Source organism: Alligator mississippiensis, chromosome 2, assembly GCF_030867095.1.
Source record: "Alligator mississippiensis isolate rAllMis1 chromosome 2, rAllMis1, whole genome shotgun sequence".
NCBI lineage: Eukaryota > Metazoa > Chordata > Crocodylia > Alligatoridae > Alligator > Alligator mississippiensis.
In genome coordinates this window covers 101,272,650-101,290,989 of record NC_081825.1, presented here as the reverse complement: position 1 = coordinate 101,290,989, position 18,340 = coordinate 101,272,650, and the positions used below count along the sequence as shown (strand labels likewise).

The 18,340-nt window shown below is 45.3% G+C and overlaps 1 protein-coding gene across 4 annotated transcripts in view; it reads right to left on the bottom strand.

Moving 5' to 3' along the window:
- The window catches only part of OTUD4 (OTU deubiquitinase 4), a 62,390-nt gene extending 54,367 nt beyond the window's left edge, over nucleotides 1–8,023 (bottom strand). For 2 of the 4 annotated variants that reach the window (XM_014608568.3, XM_006262738.4), the window contains exons 1-2: nucleotides 3,462–3,803; nucleotides 1,885–1,968 (exon numbers count right to left, since the gene is read on the bottom strand). In XM_014608568.3, coding sequence (XP_014464054.2) covers nucleotides 1,885–1,968; nucleotides 3,462–3,608 — 231 coding nt within the window. In that variant the 5' untranslated portion in view covers nucleotides 3,609–3,803. Of the gene's footprint in view, nucleotides 1–1,884; nucleotides 1,969–3,461; nucleotides 3,804–7,776 lie in introns of those variants that run through there. The other 2 variants (XM_059722010.1, XM_019495543.2) reach the window with 2 other exon arrangements.
- Between the last annotated feature and the right edge of the window lie 10,317 nt (nucleotides 8,024–18,340).

Sequence of the window (18,340 nt, the reverse complement as noted above, 5' to 3'; positions counted from 1 at the left end):
GAGCCAGGAACAGATGAATTTTCTAAATTTAGGGGCCCCATGGGCCATATAGAATGGCCTGGTAGGTCAGATCCAGCCCATGGGCCATATTTTGAGCACCCCAGTCTAGTGCAATACCATTCAAAATTAAAAATGGTACAATGCTGAGATTGAAAAAATTGTGGGAAGAGACCCTCACCAAGCTCAGGTGCAAGGCAAGGAACTGTGGGTGGAAACAGATATCGCTTTTCCTCACTTTTGGGCTGCCATAAAATGTATATGGCAGCACAAAGTGACAGCAAACAGATGTCCATACGTTATGTTGCACCACAAATGCTCAATCTGCGGCTGTAACAGAAGGTAATAATAGTATGCGCCATTTTATTATAGCAACTGTCTATTTGCCATATGGTGGGAGAGCATGGGCAGCTTAGAGCTGCCGGTATTCTCCAGTTGTACCAGGAAGGGGCTTGCAAAGTCCGATCCCACACAGGATCTTCCTTCCTATTGCCCTTTTTTTTCCCATAGTCCACAATAGGACATAAAACAAACACATTACTTGTTCATTTAATTGAAGTTTTCTTATGTTAGAAAGGAAGTGGGGCAATTACCATATTTACTCGAATATAGGATGATACTGAATTTAAGGCAACTTCCTAATAATTAGATGCTATATCTGGAAAATTTATAAATGTGTTAGTTTTCCAGATATAGCATCTAATTATTGGAGGGTTGTTTTAAATTTGTGTCATCCAACAGCTACAGCAGGGAAAGTACTGACTAGGGGGTCAGGTAGCTGGGAGAGGTCAGGCAGCCCCCTTCCTCTCTGCAGGGGGGAAGAAGTATGGTCAGGAGGGAGCAGACTACCTGATCCCCTGACACCTGCATCCCTCCAGACCCTCAGTCTCTGCCCTTTCCCCTTCCACCCACTCCCCACAATCTCTGCCCCTTCCCCTCCAACCCAAAGAGCACAGCAGAAGGAAATACATCTCTTGCTAGGCCATGCAGCAGCAGTGGTACTGCTGACTGGCCAGGCAGGAGACAGAGATTTCCTGTGCCCAGGAGGGAATCCAGCCCAAGCTGGAGCCAAGCTGTACCTGACAATAAGGAGGGGGAAAGGGGAAGAAGGCAAATGGAGGTGGGGGCAGGAGGCTGCTGTGGGTCTGACTCTGGCCCCAACTCAAGCTCAGGGCCAGAGTCAGAGCCACAGCAGCCTCCTGCCCCTCACCCTGCAAACCCTCCATTTTTTATGCGAATCTAAGACAAGGGGCTCCCCCCCATCATGCTGATGCAGGGGGGACTTCATTTTAGATTCAAGGAAGTACAGTTTTTTTAAAGAATCCAGAACAGTAACTGCAATACACCCTCAATAAGCAGCTCTTAAATAATTAGTTTGAAAGTTAACTTGAACTTAATTATTTCAAACTAATTATTGGCTCTTATAGATAATATAGATTATAGATAATTGTGCTGCACAATCATAAATAACTTAATTTATTAAATGCAAGAAGTAACATTAATGCAACATAAAGGAGGAGAAATTAAGAATTCAGAAATTAGTACATACAAATGTTTCAACCTTAATACTGTGAGTGCTACTAAAGGAAACCTCAGGTTCAAGAGGATTTTCTTGGGTTTTTTTCTTAAATTTAGGTTGGCATTATATTCCACAAACTAGAATAGTCCAAAGCAACGTAAGTCTTTCCAGCAAGTTCATGGAATCTGGTTACTATTGAATATGCAGCAATTCCTTTTAAGGGGAGCTTGCTTTAAACACCTACCAAAATAGGAGCTCACCGTTAAGAACCCTGCTGAATAGAATAATAGAGCTTGACAGAGAAAGAGAAGTAGAAACAAAGAAAGAAAATTCTAAGGAAAACAGCAGCAGCAAAAGATGACACTTACCGCTTCAAATTTCTCTCTGTTTTTCCGAAGATAATCTATGCAAGCCATCCTAACATCAATATGCCGAGACTGAGAGTGCAACACCTACCAGGGAAAGGGTAGTGTGGTGGGAAAAAAGAAAAAGAAAATTTAGGACTGCAGAGGTAAAGTTACAAATGGATGCCAACTATCTGGTAAAAATAAGCTTGGATGATTCAGTAATTTAAACAGGGAAACAGATATACTTAAATGTCAGAACAGAAAACTTACGTAGATTAAAAACCCAGTTACTTCTTACTCAGGATTAAGCTACTGTGGAAGTCAAAAAACGAACACATACACAGAAATATTTAATATGAAAATAACTCACTGACAGAAAAAAAATAACAACAGAATAGCTTTCTATCTTAAGATAAGATTTGTGTGATTATTCAAGTAGCACTTGCTCTTTGTAAATTCGTATTAATTACAGAAACTGTGCGACTGGAAAGCGAAGTACTGGTTAAAATCAAATCTTCCCAGACCCACTTATGCTTTTCTTTTTCTCCAGTCTGAGAGAAACAGGTGTGTGACCCAACCACAGGGCTGAAGCCAGGAATACTCATGTCTCCGTTCTATCTTCTTGATGTTGTGAGCTAGATCTCTTCCGGGCTACATTTTTTAATTCTGAGAGCATGGGTCCTGAAAGCACGTTACAAACCTGAGAGCACATTACAAATTTAGCTGCGATTCAGCATGTTACAAACTTAGCTTGCACTCCCAGCCTTGTAAACTAGCCCGAGTATAGAGCATTTTCCAAAACTTTGGTCAGAGGCATCTGTGTAGAAGGTAATGAAACTACATGAAAACCTGCACGTGACCTTAGATTAACTTTATAATGAAGATACATGCACCCAAAAACATAAAAACTGCAGGCTTAATCAGAACAGAATACAAAATGAAAAACAAAGAATAAAAAAAAAAAAATTAGTTGCCAGGAAAGCAGGTACCTCCAGATACTATACAGACACACAGACAGGCACATAGAGACACACACAACTATAGGCACATAGAGACCAGAGACACAAACAGACACAGACAGAAACAGCTCACAAGGAAACGGTGACAAAACCCAACTCCTTCTCTTTACCCAAAGACTCTCGAGCATCAAAATAACTTCAAGCAACAACTTAAGTATTTTAAAAGTTTGCTGGCAAAAAAGAAAAGACGAGTGGGATCCCTCCATGTGCGGTGGGGGATCACACCGAGCCTCCCCAGGTCAGCCCCAGAGCTCCCACTGCTGTTTACTTGCCTCTAAGACAAGATGACGCTGTCACTTTCTTTTTGATTCAAATGTTTTAATTGGGCCGGGAGCGGCCCAGAAGGAAACCCACGACTTGCCCAGCGCAGCAGTCTTTGCCTGGCCCCCTGCAGCCGAGTCCCCAGGGCCAACTCCAGGCCTGAAGGGCTGCTCCCCGATCCGGCAGGCTCCTTCCCGCGCCCGGCGCTTCGGGATCCACCGCGGCGCCCCCCCGCCCGCACACGGGACCGAGCCGCCTCCCACACCCACCCCTCCGGGGCGAGGAGCCCTCCCCGCTCACCCGCAGGCGCTGCTTTACCTGCTCGGCCACAGCCCTGAAGAGACACGACCCGTCCTTGGCGACCCGCTTGCGGTACAAGCCCTGGGCCCGCAGGGCGCTGTCCATGGCCGCGCCGCCGCCCGGCGGCCCCCGCTGCCCGGAGAGGGGCTGCGCGCCCGCCTCCATCTTCGCAGCTCGGCGCCAGCCCCGCCTCTAGCCCCACATGGCAGCGGCAGGCGGCGGCGCGGGCTGGCGGGGGCCGGCGCTGCCCGCTCGCATGGGGGCCCGGCCCGGCCCGGCCCGGCTCTGCGGGCGGCGCGGAGCTCCAGGAGCGGCGGGGAGCGGAGCCGAGCCCTGCCTGCGGGGCGGGAAACAAAGGGGAGAGGCCATGTGCTCCCGCCCCGCCCCACCCCACCCCGCTGCCGGGAGCTGTAGTTCCGCGGGCGGACTACAAGTCACAGCAGCCCTAGACACGGCCCAGCGTTTCGTTTCTCGCTGCTGCTCCTCCCCCTCAGGCCCCGGGCCCGCCCCGCCCCCTCCAAACAGAGAGAGGCTTCGGCTTCGGCTTGGATGCTCCAGCTCTGGCTCAGTCCTAGCGAGCAGTATAAACTAGCCAAGAGGGGTTATTTGCATGCTGCTTAGCATATTTTTTTTTCAGTGTATGATGGCTTTGGGGTTGTTTGGTTTGTTGGGGGGGGTTAGCAAATGTGACAATTTTGAGCTTCCAATACGATAATTTCATATAACAAGACCTGGCAACGCAGGGGTGAAGTGACCGCCTGAGGGCCCTTCCAGCCTAGGGCACCCTCTGCCTCCAAATAAAGGAAGGCTTCAACTTGGATGGTGCAGTTCTCACTTACTGGAGATTATATACACGTAGAAATGTACTTCTATATTGTACATAAATATAAATAAGACAATATAAAGGAGGCTTGTTTTTATGCTTGTTTAAATGCCGCTCTGCATATTTTTCAGTGTAACAGGGGTTTTGTTTCCAACAAATGTGACTAATTTTGAGCTTCCAATACAATAATTTCATATTTAAGACCTGGCAATGCTGGGGCAATGTCTCCTTCCAAAAGCCGTTGCAGCCAGGCTCTGCTCTGATCCGATCCTAGGGCACCAAGAGCCCACAGACAGCCTTAGCATTTTTTTTACCCTTTCCCAACCAGCCACAAAAGTGCCCTGGCTGGTACCTCATGAGGTCTGTTGCCCCAGCCTGAGTGGAAGGGTCTCAGAGGCAAACCAGCTTGGCTGTAGGCTTGTTAAACTCCATGCCTCACAAGGCCATGCTGTAAGTATTTTAAAAATGTGCTTTAAAGTCCAAAGAAGTCCCTTGAGGTTGTCATTTAAGTACTGCCCACCCTTTAGACATGCATGAAATTAGGAGCCACGGGTTGTTTTTGTTTTTTTTGCTTCCCCAGATTTCTTTTAAGGGTGTTATATCTCATTTACCAGCTCCAGAAAGGCACATTTGTGATTAAACTGCTAGATCATGCTCATGGAGGTCCCAGGAGCAGCCTGTTTTAGCAAACAAAGGTTGGATTTAAGTGGGGGAAGGGAGCAGGGGAATAAAGCATTTGTGTTACACTATAGAGGCATGTTGCAGAATCATAGACAATGAGAGTTGGAAGGGACCTTAGGAGGCCATCTAGTCTGGCGTTTCTCAACCTGTGGGTCACAAAAATATATGAAAGGGTTGCAAACGCACTTAAAAAATGGATCAACAAACTTTAAAACTGGATTGTCGTTTAAGAGAAAAATGTGATAAGCTGCAGGTTTTCCCTTGCAGGCTGACAGAGTTTCAGCCTGTAAGGGGCTGCTTGGAGGTCCCCCTTGCCTCACAATGGGGGAGCTGGGGCCTGGGGCAGCGGGTCAGGAGTGAGGGCCATCAGCAGGGCTGTGGGTTGTTTTCTACTTAAAACTGGGTACTGGGTCAGGACTGGCCATCAATGTTTACAAATGGGTTTTGGTACGAAAAAGGTTGAGAACAGCTGATCTAGTCCAACCCCCTGCTCAAAGCAGGACTACAACCTCTGAAACCCTGTCTCTGGCAGACTGGGACAACTGACTGCATGTGGTACCTAACTGGTACACTTTTCTGCTCATGTTTCTCAAATAAGTTCTAATATAACTGACTGAAATCTTACTTGGCATTAAAAAAAAAAAAAAAAAAAAGGAAAAACCTTCCCTAAAGAGCAGACCAGAAGCAAGGTAACTTTTTTGAAGTTTGTATTTCTTCTCCCTTGGGATCTCATTATTTGCATATATGGTAAGCTGAGTTTTAAACTGAGTACTGTATCATTACCCTACAATTTAAACAATTAGTTTTTGTTGCTCCATTGCTGTGTTTTTACTTGGTGCAAACCCACTAATCTTTCCATGTCACAATGATCTACATCCCTATTTGAATACCTGGGGTGCATAAGGCCTAGCAAATTAAAGTGGCCAAGTCAAAAAAATCCTTGTTAATGACATAATTGAATCTACATTCTTCTAAACAAGGGTGCCCTACCCCCCTAATAGACTTACACATTTCTTTTCACTTGTTTTTGACCCCTTTGTACCCAACAGGATCCTAAATGCTTGTTTTAAAGTTGGTGTCAGCCATCTGCAGCCCTCTGACTGGGAAGCTGAAAACCAGCATATGGGGTAGCAGTAACAGAGCCTTCCACAGGGGTGTTCAGGACTCCCCCAACCCTTACCCCCTTTTGCTGCAATAAGTACATCATACATTCCTCCTCCCAGATACTTTGATCCCAGGAGTTCAGTCCAAACCACAATAATCAGCATGCAAGAGAAGCGATTTGGAGGGATAGTTTCACAGGTGTGGAGATGCACAGGCCAGTAACATGGACTTCTTTTTGTCACCTGGGTCATGCTGGCAGCCCTAAGCTCTTCCCATTGCTTTTTCACCCTGTCACAAAGTCTAGAGACTAAAACCAGATAGTCTGCATAGGGAATTGAATGTAACACAGCACTTTTTACAGGTAATGGTATTAACACCATTCGTTTCTTAGCCGGGCCCCCAACGGCTTAAGTCATTGTACTTGGATTTTCCACACAGCTTTTAAGTGGGATACAACTGATGACACCTAATGCTAATAGGGCGACCCCATAGCAATAACAGCAAACAATGGTCACAGGTCATGACTCAAGTTTCCCTGCTTCTTACCGAATTGGTCAAGAGCTCCTTATCTCAGGGGAATGGATGGGAATACAGGTATTTGAACTTGAACTCTATAACACCCCCTCCCTCCCTCCCCTATTTTCAGCCCCTTGTGAGCTAAGTAAGCTGCACTGGTCTGATACTAGAGCCAAGCTGGATTTAAAATGGCACTGTGTAGTGGAGTGTGCACCCTGCAGGGTCCAAATGCAGACAAGACTCCCTATGAGAGTCTCACTGGCCAGCTTCCAGTGGGAGGATCTTGGCTACACACCAATTTTATGGAAATGGGGGGGATCCTCCCTAGCTTGCTCCTGGGGCTGTTGGCTGATGGCAAGCGAAACTTGGGGGCATCCAAACCCCAAGCCTCCAGGCTTTGGCAGGCATCTTGTATGCAGGCCCATGGATTTGGAAGCATCTGAAGCCCCCAGCTGAAAAGACTGGGGTGGAAGATACTTGCCAGTAGAAGGGCCGCATACGTTTTTTCAACCATTTAAAGGATTGTAAACTGATCTGGCTAATTTGACCTGCAACACACAAAAATTCTCAAAAAAAAGCCAGATGGGCAGAGGTGGGGGAGCCTGGAACTCGCCTCCAGCCACGGCAGCAGCTTCTGAGGGGCCCCGAGACCTCGCCACCCACCCAGTAATAAGCCTGTCTGGGTATCCTCCACTGTGCGAAGCCACTCTGCGCTGCTGACCCAGCCTGCCTGGCAGGGTTTCAGAAGCAACCCAGCTGGACTATAGGCTTGCTAAACCTGGCCAAGCCGTGCTGTAACCCCAACGCCAGCAAGCAGCTAAAAAAAGTGCTTTTTAGATCAAGTCTAAAAAAAGGTCCCTTGACATCCTTATTTCAGGCCCCAGTGCTACTGCCCCAATGCAGCGTCCTGCAGCTAGCAACAACTTGCTTTGGCTTCTGTCCAGCCCCAGCGGCTTCGGGGTGGCGCATGTGCACTGCTCCCGGCCGCTTCCATGAGGGGGGTAACCCCCCACCGCCTGCAGAGCGGCCCCTCAATTCTTACCGCCTCCCCCTACAGCGGGTGCGACTGCATCATGAACCCAGACCGCTGGGACGCGACCAAGAACGCCTCGTGCCGCCTCCCCCACCCCGCGTGCCCCACGCTCGGCAGTCCGGGGGGCCGTTGTCATGGATGATGCCGCCCTCCCCACCTCCGGGAGTGGCACTTACCAAGGCCTGGGCAGGCCCGGAGCCACAAGGGCTCCGCCTCCTCCGCTTCCCAATGGCCCCGGCGGCTGCGGTGCAGACGCTTCAATATCCCACGGAGGCTGCTCAGCCTGCGTCGCCTTCCTATGATGCTAATGTGCCCTCTCTGTCTGCGCTCGTGGTTTGTCCTACCGGCCACACCTGAGCAGGGCACCTGTGGCTTGTACCATGTGTGAAGGGGGGGAGGGAGGAAGAATCGGGCGACACTACTAAGGCATAACTAACGTGCGAGAAATTGTCAGTCCCACAAAAAGCGGAAGCGAGGCTGGGGAATAAGCTGATGCACGCCCTCCCTCCCACGCCGCCAACCCGGAATCAGAGAATGGTACAGTCCAGGGACACCGTTCTTGCCTCAGGGCAGAAACAAGGTGCTCTGGCAGGGGGCGGGGCCAGAACCAGGGGGCGGAATCAGGCTGCTCTGGAACCCAGGTGGCCGCACTCCCTTCTGCCTCTCCACACACGCGTTCTGGCCAATGGGATGGGAGCTGCTTAGAGCCCTGGCGCTGCGCTGCCTGGCACAGCCCACACGTGTGTGGGCGAGTATCCCGCATCAGGTGTGGCCTAGATCTGGGCGCTTAGATCTAGCAACACGTAAGAACAGCCTTTCACTAGGGCAGACCATAGGTCTATCTGGCTCAGTCCTGTAGCCCTGGATGCGGATGCGGAGTGAACTGGGCGTGATACAGGGTTCCCGCCCCTGCCCACTTTCTTTCTTGCGTGCAGCCTCCAGCATTTAGGGTTTGAGAAGTTATGATTCAAGGCCTGTGCCACTAACTCCCCTGCTCCACCACTAGTGCTGCCCCTTTCCTCCCAAGACTTTGTACAACCCCTTTTTTTGAAGCTGGCCAAACTCAGCTTCCACATCTGGTAGCAACGAGTTCTACCCATCAAGGAGAAGCAGTGTGAAAACTTCCTTATGCTTTTTTTTCAAACTTACTACCTACTAGTTTTCCTGTTGTGACCCCCCTTGTTCTTGACTTGTGAGAGGGAGTAAATAATAAATCCCTATCTACTTTATCTTCCTGTTTAATATTTGGAAGGCCCTTGTTGTGCCCCCTGAACCATCTCTTTTTCTAAACTGAATAGGTGTAGCCTGGCCTGCAGGAGCCCCCGCAGCCAGAACAGATCTAAAAATGTGGGGGGTGGGGAGAATGTGGCAGTAGTTGCCATTGTTGTGCTACCAAATGGCCAGACCTGTGGGGAGCCCCATGGGCAGTGCCAGATTATGACATGCTGAGGCTCTAAACTATGTCGTTTAAGAGGCTCCATAAGATAAAAATAATCCACAAAATCCACGAAAATGGGTTTTCATGAAATTTTAAGATGCAATATTATTATTTCTGCACACATTTATGAACTCAATATGAATAATAACTGTGGAGCCATATATATGTATATTTTTGTCATATTAGAATGAAAATGTCCAGATTTTTTTTTCTTATTTAGAGGCCCTTCATATTGTGAGGCCCTAAACTGTATCTTAAGTAGTTTAAGCCTAAATCTGGCACTGTCTGCAGGCTGGGTGGGCATGCAGAGACCAGCTGGAGGCAGTGCAGGGGCTCAGTCCTCCAGTGCAAGGCTGAGCAGAGTCAGAGTGGACCCCAGGGAAGCAGTACAGGGCCCAGTCCAGCACAAAGGATCCGTGCCACTCATCTGGCCCCTGGCACCAAAAGGTTTAACACCACTGGTTATTATTAAACTTCTTCCAAAAAAGGGTGTCTCCAAAAAAAACATTGAATCTGAATCAGTTTTTCAGCCAAATACTTCTGCCATTTCAGAAGACAAGATGAGGCAAAAACAACCTTGCTACCCTCCCCCTCCCCCCCAAAAAATGTTAGCTGAGGTTTTACAGTTATCTTTGGAAGTGTCTCTATGCTACAGAGCAAGGGCTTGAGAGCTAGCAGACAACCTTTTCCATGTTGTAAAGGATGAGTCTTTTCCTGTTCCAATAGGGCAACCTGTTCAGATTTGGTCAAGTTATCAGCCTTAAAAATAATGTGTCGGGGAGGCTCACTGTTCAGTAAAGATTTGCTGGAGTTTGGCAGCTATAGGCTGCAAAGGCTCCATGCTTAGGGATGAGCAAAACTTTTTTCTGTAATTGCTGCAGGCTTACTGTTAACCCAGGCCCAGACACTTGGGAGTCATCCAACTTATCCTTGCACTCAAGGATCACTGGAGAAGTAGCAGTCTGATAAGAAGACAGTGGGAATGAGAGCTGATGGCCATGGGCTCTGGAGGGAGTGAAGCGGGACAAGGAGTTGGAGTTGGGAAGAAATGTTGACTTCTTTTTAACATAGGTTTTGAAAGTTATTATACAAAGAGGTAGCACACTGAATACACTGTCCAATTTTGGTCATCCAGTCTCCAAAAGAGAATAACAGAAACAAAGGAGCTTAGTTAAAAGTTTCTTTAAATCTGTAGGTAGAAGTTAGGGAGGACTAAGCTAGGTTACATTCTAGGAAAGAAATCAAAATGTAAAGATAATACTATTGTCTTTATTCTAGCAAAGTTTCTTTTCATGAGTTGTTTATTTTGCCTTTTTTAATAATAAGTATAAAAGATCTAAAACAGGGCAATGAAAATAATTCTAAACTGAAGACATTTCCTTCACAAAGAGATATTTGAGCAGACGGGACAACTAGATCTGTTTTAGCTGACAGGAGACAAATATGCAGTAACATATTATAATAAAAAGGCTTCAGTTGAGCAGACTTATTTTCTCATTTTCTCAGAATGTAAGAATAATGAACCATACATTTAAAAAGCCAAGACCTCAAAACCAATAAAGGTTTATTATTATTCAAATGTGTATTTAACTTGTGAATTCACTGTCATCTGATATTATGGACCTCTGTTTAATGGAAACCAAAACAAGAATTGGGCATTTTATATAAGCATTTAAATTAGTTAGGATAACTCTAATAACCGTCATGAAGGCTCATACTTTAGGATATATTTAGTAAATCAACCACTGGCAGTATGGGATTGAGAAGAAAAACTCATTTTAGGCCAGTTACATGCAAACATATTCTGTAGGAGGGCTTCATCTTCATCTGGCCATTTGTTTGGAGACAGAAGAATGGCCTCTAGATCAGGGTGGCCAACCTGCAGCACAGGTGGCATAAGTGGCCCAGGCAGCCTGTGTGTGTGACACACAGCAAATCAGGGAGAGGACAGGCAGCACAGCGGCAGATAGGACACAAAGCAGAAAGCAAAGCAGCAAATTGAGCAGGGAGTACAGGGAAGGAAAGGAAGAAGCAAGCAGATGAGGCAGGGAGCATACAGCTGGAAGCAGAAAGCAGAGCAGCAGAACAGACAGAAGAATGGGATCAGCGTGGCACTTGGTGAGAGGGTGGAGCTAATTTGTGGCACACCTGTCAAAACGGTTGCCCTGCTACCTGCTCTAGACCATTATTTTGATACGTTCTGATTCAGTACTGCAATTCTTAACTACATGGAGTAGTACTTTTCATCAGGGGTTGGCAACTTGTAACCCACAGGCCAGATCTGGAGTTGACGTGGACATTCAGCAGTGGGGGGCTTTGAATATAGGCATTTTCCTTACTGCTGTGGGCAGAAGCACTGATTGTGGACAAGTCCTTGTTCCTGCCCACCTCAAACCAGAGGTGAATCATTCCATCCTGCAGCCAGAAAAGGTTGCCTACTGCAGCTTTACATCACAAGTTGTTCTTCTGAAGTCAGTGGAAGAAGCTGCAGGGAGAGATACATCCCAATAAGAGTTTGGCTATCACAATCTGGTGTTCAGATTCTAAGAGACTGACAGTGGTTTGCTTTGGCAAGCAAGGGTGGTTCCAAGCTTCTTTCTCCCGTATCTGAATTGTCTACTCAAAGCCATAGGTGTAATTCTCTCTTGTTAATACTGCCCTTCAAAAGATTAATACATACTGTTCGCTGATTTTCTTGCTTGTAGCAGATAATTAGAATTTCTTACTCTGGGTCAGTTCATGCTGACATACAGATCTGCTGCTGAAAACCAGCAGTTTTTCTTCCCACACACAACCTTTGAACAGGTATACAACAAATTATTAAAACTATTTGCGCTAAGTAAACCAAGCTGCAGCATAAAGTGCTGGGAAAGATGCATCTTTTTCTAACAGTTTAAAGCAGGGGCTGGCAACCTTTTACAACCTGTAGGCCAGAACAACCCAGCTTTGGGCCAGCACAGGCCAGCTGTCCAGCAGGAGGCAGGGAGCACTTTCCCCACACCAGGGCCAGGAATTGTGCATGGTTCTCCAAACCCCCACTCCCACACCACAGCTTGGGGGGGATCTGCGGAAAGGGGCAGCAGCATGGATACAGTTTGCGCACGCCTAGCCCTGACCCAGCTGAAAGCTGCATCTGCACTGCAGGGAAGAAACAGAGCTGGGGAAAGCATGGGTATAGCTGCTTGGCCTTGGGGTCAGTGCAGGCAAGCCCCACCCTACTGCTGATGCACTGTTGAAACCATTTGGCCTGTGTTGAAACGGAGCTGGGAGGGCGGGGAGAAGTGACAGTAGCACAAGCACAGCAGAAAGCTGCTCAGCCTTGGCACAGCTCCTTGGTACCCGAATGCAGCCCATGTGCTGCCAACTCCTAGTCTAATGTAGAACACGTGTTTGAGTTCTGTGGGTGGTGAATCAGACTTAAAACAGGAAGGTGAACGAACCAATCAGAATTTGCTTTATGGGCCTCTCACTCTCTCCTTTGGTTTTGCCAGAGAGGATAGCAAGCCTTAAACCAGTGGTTATGAACCTTTTTAAAGTCAAGGCACCCTTGGGAAAATGCCAGTACTTACTCTTCACACATTTTTTGACTACAGAAGAATAACAGAGCAATTCTTAGTAACTAAGTCAAAGTAGTGGCAGGAAGTTGAAGTAAGTCTTTCTAAGGAAAAGGACTGTCTTTTTTTAATTCATGTACAAAACTAACACAACGTATCTGTGACCCTTGCTTGGGGGTTGTAGTGTTACCACCAGGGATCTGGGTTTTTTGTTTGCTGTGGAAAAACATGGATTTTCTTCTTTGAAGGAGAAAAAAACAAGAAACCACAGATTTCCCCTTGCAGGCTGGCAGAGTTTCATTCCTACAAAGGACTGCTTGGGGCTGGGAGGAGCAGGATGCAGGGATCAGGGGGCACCATGTGCATGTGCATGCACACACATGCACGTGGCAGCCAGGCAGCATGATGGAGAGGAGCTCCTGTAGCTCCCCGCAGGTAAGTCCGTGGAGGCAGGAGCAGAGCCAGGAGGACACAGGCGACGTGCCCCCCAGATCTCTGCACTCACAGCAGGGCCCAGGGCTGTAGCCAGACCAGACCAGCTCCAGGCAGAGCTGCCTCTGCAGCCCAGCAGGTGGGACTCAGCATGAGAGGGAGTGCCATGCCACCATGACTGCCAAAGTGAGATGTGCCCCACCTCCCCAGCAGTAGCGGGCACAACTCCACATCTCACCTTAGTGACCGTGATGGTGCAGTGTTCCCTCCCGCACTGGGTCTCCCTCACTGGCCCATGCAGGCAACTCTGCTTGGAGCTGGTCCAGCCTGGCTGCAGCCCCACATCCTACTGTGGGTGCAGAAATCTGGGGGGCACATGCCCCCTGCTCCCTTGCTGTGTTGCCTGTGCACCCCTCCATGTGTTGCCTGTGCTTACACCCTCCCCCCCACCATTCCCCACACACCCACCCCCTTCCTCACACACTGGGGGGCTGCGGCCTGGGGGTAGGGAGCAGTAGATCAGAAGTGAGGAGCACCATCAGGGCCAGGGGGCTGTGGGTCAGGAGTCAGGGGCACTGGCTGGGCCAGATGGAGTCTGTGGCTTGGGAGTGAGGGGCAGGGCACTAGCATATCAGGGCTGCTCAGCACCCCAAAGCTCAGTCAGGGGAAAGTCGCAGCTGGACCCACATCCTGGTGACGTGAAGGGGGCAGGGGAAGCTCTCATTTTCCATGATAAAAAAAACAAAGTCAAATGCCAAAATATATAGGTGTTTAGAGTGTATTTTATTATAATTTTTTAGGCATTGGTAGGCTTCCAATTTGCTTTAAGGTTGTAAATATATCAATAAAATATTGTGTTCAACTGATACTTATATATATAATGGTGTTTCATTTTAATCACAGAAAAATATGGAATTTGGGTTTTTATTCAGAGAATTTTGGATGTTTTTATCAGAGAATTTGGGATTTTTAAACAGAGAAAGCCAGGATTTCTGGTTACCACTGTGTACATAATAGACTGTATTGGGAACTACACCATGTAACTTAGAGCAGAGGAAGAGGCTCAAGAGGAAGTTGATATATACAAGAGAACAAAATCCCAAGAAGGGAAGTAGGTGCCACAAAGATATTGCTAGAAGCAATATGATATATAGGTTCGAGAGCATGCCATTAATGAACCAGAAGGGCTGGCAGAGCTATGGAGACAGCTCAGAAGTCTTAAAGGATGCTTTTCAGCTCTAAAGGCTTCACTGAGGTCAAGAAACCTCAGAGGAGAAGAGAGGGTATTGGCACCCTCATAAGAAATGTTCTTAATTATGCAAAGAAAACAGTTTCTGTTCAGGAAATATTCCAGATCAAAGTCAGTCCAGGATATAAGTAAGTAAAAGATAACTGCAGGGAGGAGAGTAGGTTACTTTGTCAAACACTGTGCTGAGAAAGCATAAATAAGAAATATGGTGATAGTGTGCCAAGGGGAGCAGAGAGTTTCATTTCTCACACAACCAAAATAAGTAGAGAGCACCTTATTCTATCAGGATGGACGGCTGATTTAAATCAATTTTAAACAGTGTAAATCAGCAAGCTGGAAATCTTGATTTAAAACATTGAGTTTAATCTTTTACATTTTTATTTTTTTCTATTACAGAAAGTTTTATTCTCGTTGGTTTGTAAGCATAAAAACATTTACAAGTGCAAACTTTTGATTAAGTGTGATGGTTTTTTTACTAAACAGAGGTAGGGTGGTATATTTGGCCAGTCAAAAAGTACTTCCCATTGCCTCTGCAATCATGAACAGCAGCAGACACTTTTTTTCATGCCCCTCTTCCCAAGTTGGCAAGCAGGACAGTTGTCCCCATTGCCCCCCAGTTACACCACTGATTTTGCTTTTACACGATTCACTTTTAGTGTTTAAATGGGCTGCACTTAGTGCTAACAGGCTTGATTAAATTACACATAAGTGCAGTGAAATATAATAGTACTCACCTTTAACATTAGTGTAGAGGAATATCATGTTACTAATAAAGCTCTAGGGCTTTAGACAATATTGCCTTTCATCACTGTAAGATAACAGTTGGATGAAGGACTCTTGTTAACTAATAAGAACTATATTTGTCATCCTTTTTGACACTCATACTTCAATCTTCTGGCCCCCACCTTGCTCACAGCAAGAGAACAAGTAACATTCTCCAGTTCCAAGTAGTCAGATTGCAGATATGTATTTTTAGATTTGTTCCAGAAGTCTTTAATGGCCCTGGATCTTGTTTGGGGAAGGGGGTGTTATTTGTTTGGGGAAGATTGCTTTGGTTTGGGGTTTGGGGTTTTTTTTGCAGTTCAGTATGTTAGCCTTTAGATGGCATTGGATCCTTGATCATGTTGGAAAGTAATGAACTTTATAATATTGAAGAGTGAGATGAAGGGAAAGGAACACAGCACGTGTTAAAAACTTAAGATAGTACATATGTGGCTGGGAGCTGGACAATCAGTACATATTGACAAGAAACCAGAAACATTAGAAGGTAAAGTCTAGATCCGTGGCTGCTGACACGGAGGATGCATCACGGCTCCAAAACATGGGTTTCAGAAATGGTGATCCTGGATTCACTATGTGCCAGGTCAGCTGTCAGACACCGCACCAACTGCCAAGAAACTCAAAGGTGAAGATATGGCACTTGGGGATTGCCAGGTTGCTTTTCCACCCATTTTTCCCATGCCAGCTTCAGGGAGGTGTAAGAGTAAACTGCTATGCTGGATCTGTGCTATCAGAAGATCCTTGTACAATATGTTAAAGAGATGCTTCAGTTGGCTATGTCCTGGTTGCTGTCACTGTGTAAAACGGTTGTACCACAGGGAAGATCCAGAACTAAGGTTGTACGAAGGCCTATAACAGATACTGGGCACGTGCTGAAAATCCAGCTGTGTTTCTGGACACAATGTTGTATAAATCACTTCTTAGAAACGGAGGTTTTAAATGATATTTTTTCAGTGCTCAGCATTTCAGTTGTATGGGAGGCCTGCATGCTGTGTGTTTTCTAAGCACAGAACTTGTGTGTTTTTTTCATATATAATGTTTCGTGTATTCAGTTAACAGGAACACAGAAAGTGTCATAATCTATTCACCTTTCTACTTGATTGAAACAGAATCTTTGTAATGACACATCACCAAACATACATTCAGTGGTGAGGAATAAGACTGACAGAGACCATTACAGTTAGAAGCATGTAGCTGCTTATTCATAGATATGGAATGCTGAAACATTATTGTGTAATATTATTTCATATTTATAGCATGCTTCAAATATCTTGTATGATAGGTAAGAATTCCTTACAGATAAGGAAGCGGCAGTATCAAAATCTGAAATGATGTGTACATAGCCCTATAAGAAGTCTTTGGCATATCTGAGAATGGAATCCTGGTCATTTCCTTGTCTGTTCCTGTGTTTTAACTGCTAAACTATTTTTTTAAATTTATTACAGTTCGTTACATACTGCTATGGTGTTTGTTTGGCAGATTCTGATTCAGTGTTATTTCTTCTATGCTAATATTTCAAGTTGGAACAAAAGCTTTAATAGAAAAAAATAGTGCTGAAATAAAGCAGAAGTATGGAAACTATCGCACATACAAGAGGAAAGCATGAGATGTTGTCAGCATTTATTTTCTTAACTTGAATAAAATGCCTTCTTTTGTGTCACCTTGGAAAAATCTAGACTACTTAATCAGGTCCTGCTTTGTTGATTTACTTGATATTTGTGAAGTCAGTGAGGTTGCAACTGCTTACATCAGGTCACAATATAGCCCTATAAGTCTAATGCAGTGGTTCTCAACCTTTTTAGATTTGAGGCATCCCTCATTAGACTAGAGGCCCCTCTCAGAAAATTTCAGCTTAGTTTTCACTCATTTTTGATTACAGAAAAATAGTAGAGCAATTCTTCCATTGCAAAAACTCAGAGAGACCACAAGTCAGAATGTATTTAACACTATGGATGCCTATTTGAAATATCTGGGCTTGTCTTGTGAATGTTTGCATGCCTAACAGTGCTTACATTGCTTGACACCCAGTGGCACCTTTGAAAAGAAAGGATCTCAAGGTACCCCAGAGTCTAATATTAAAATTTCATAATAAAGTTAAAATGTATCAGACTGGCTTTTTGTGCAACCCTGCAGTTGTGTTGGCTTTCTCTGTAGTTAATCTGAGCTTGACTTAGTAAGGCTGTTAAAAGAATGTCTTGTTCTTATGCCATATTCATCTCTCTCATTTTGTAATGTACTTACTCTGAAAAACCAAACCAGACTTCACCATATGTTTCTCAATGAGGGTTTCTGTGCATGTTTTGCCCCAGTATTACAGCTGTTTTCACTAAAGAACATAGCAGTTAAGTGATTACCCCAAGGTCCTTCAGTCAACAGTTAGTCTTTTTGACAATGCTGGGCTCTTCTGGCTCCTTGTCTTTTGGTCTAGTCTAGACACTAAACCATGTTGGCTCCAAAATTAAGTTAAACTGTGAAAACTGCAAGAACGTTTTATTTTGTATAATTCAACTTCTTATTGGGGGAGATGGCTCTGTACACGTTCTGCATTGGATTTCTACAAAAAAAATTTAAAGTTCTAATACAAAACTTTACAAAATTGTAGTGAGCATGTATCAAACTGTTTACAACTTGCTGACAGTACTTCAGCAGGGAGCTTAACTTAATCAGATACTCAATTGGATTGGGGTCCTGGTGCTCAGTCCCTGACAGGGTCAAAGTTTATATAAGAATAGCTAATTACAGCGTATATTATAGCTATGAAGAAGGAGAGAGTTGCAAATACAGATGGCAGAAAAGTGGAGGTGGGAAAAAGGTTTTGGTTCACATTTTTCAAAAAAGAATTTTTCATTTATTAAAACTTTTTTAAAATGCTTTTCTCTTTTTTAATTCCTCTGTGATTTCATCCTGTTTTCCTCTCCTTCCCTGTTTACATTTGGCACTGTAAAAAGTAGAAAGACTAAAAATTTGGAGAAAGGAGAGGAAAAGAAAGATTAAAAAAAACCTTTTGGGTTTCCAGTTGGATTAAAAATGTAAAAACTACAATTCCTGTTATATTTTTAAGAAGAAAGTGAAAAATTTGTTCGACTTTTATAGTAGGGTGTTGGTATAACTGTGACAGTGTAGGAACGGTCTGAGAAGGAAGAGCATTTGGGTTTTTTTTTAGTTATATGGTTTATTGGACCAATTATAAAGTGAGGAAAGAAGTTAGACAAAGTTTCAGGTACAAAATGCCCTTCCTTTGGTCAGACTCCTCATGCCCCGAGTGTGTAACACAGACCCAAGTCAAG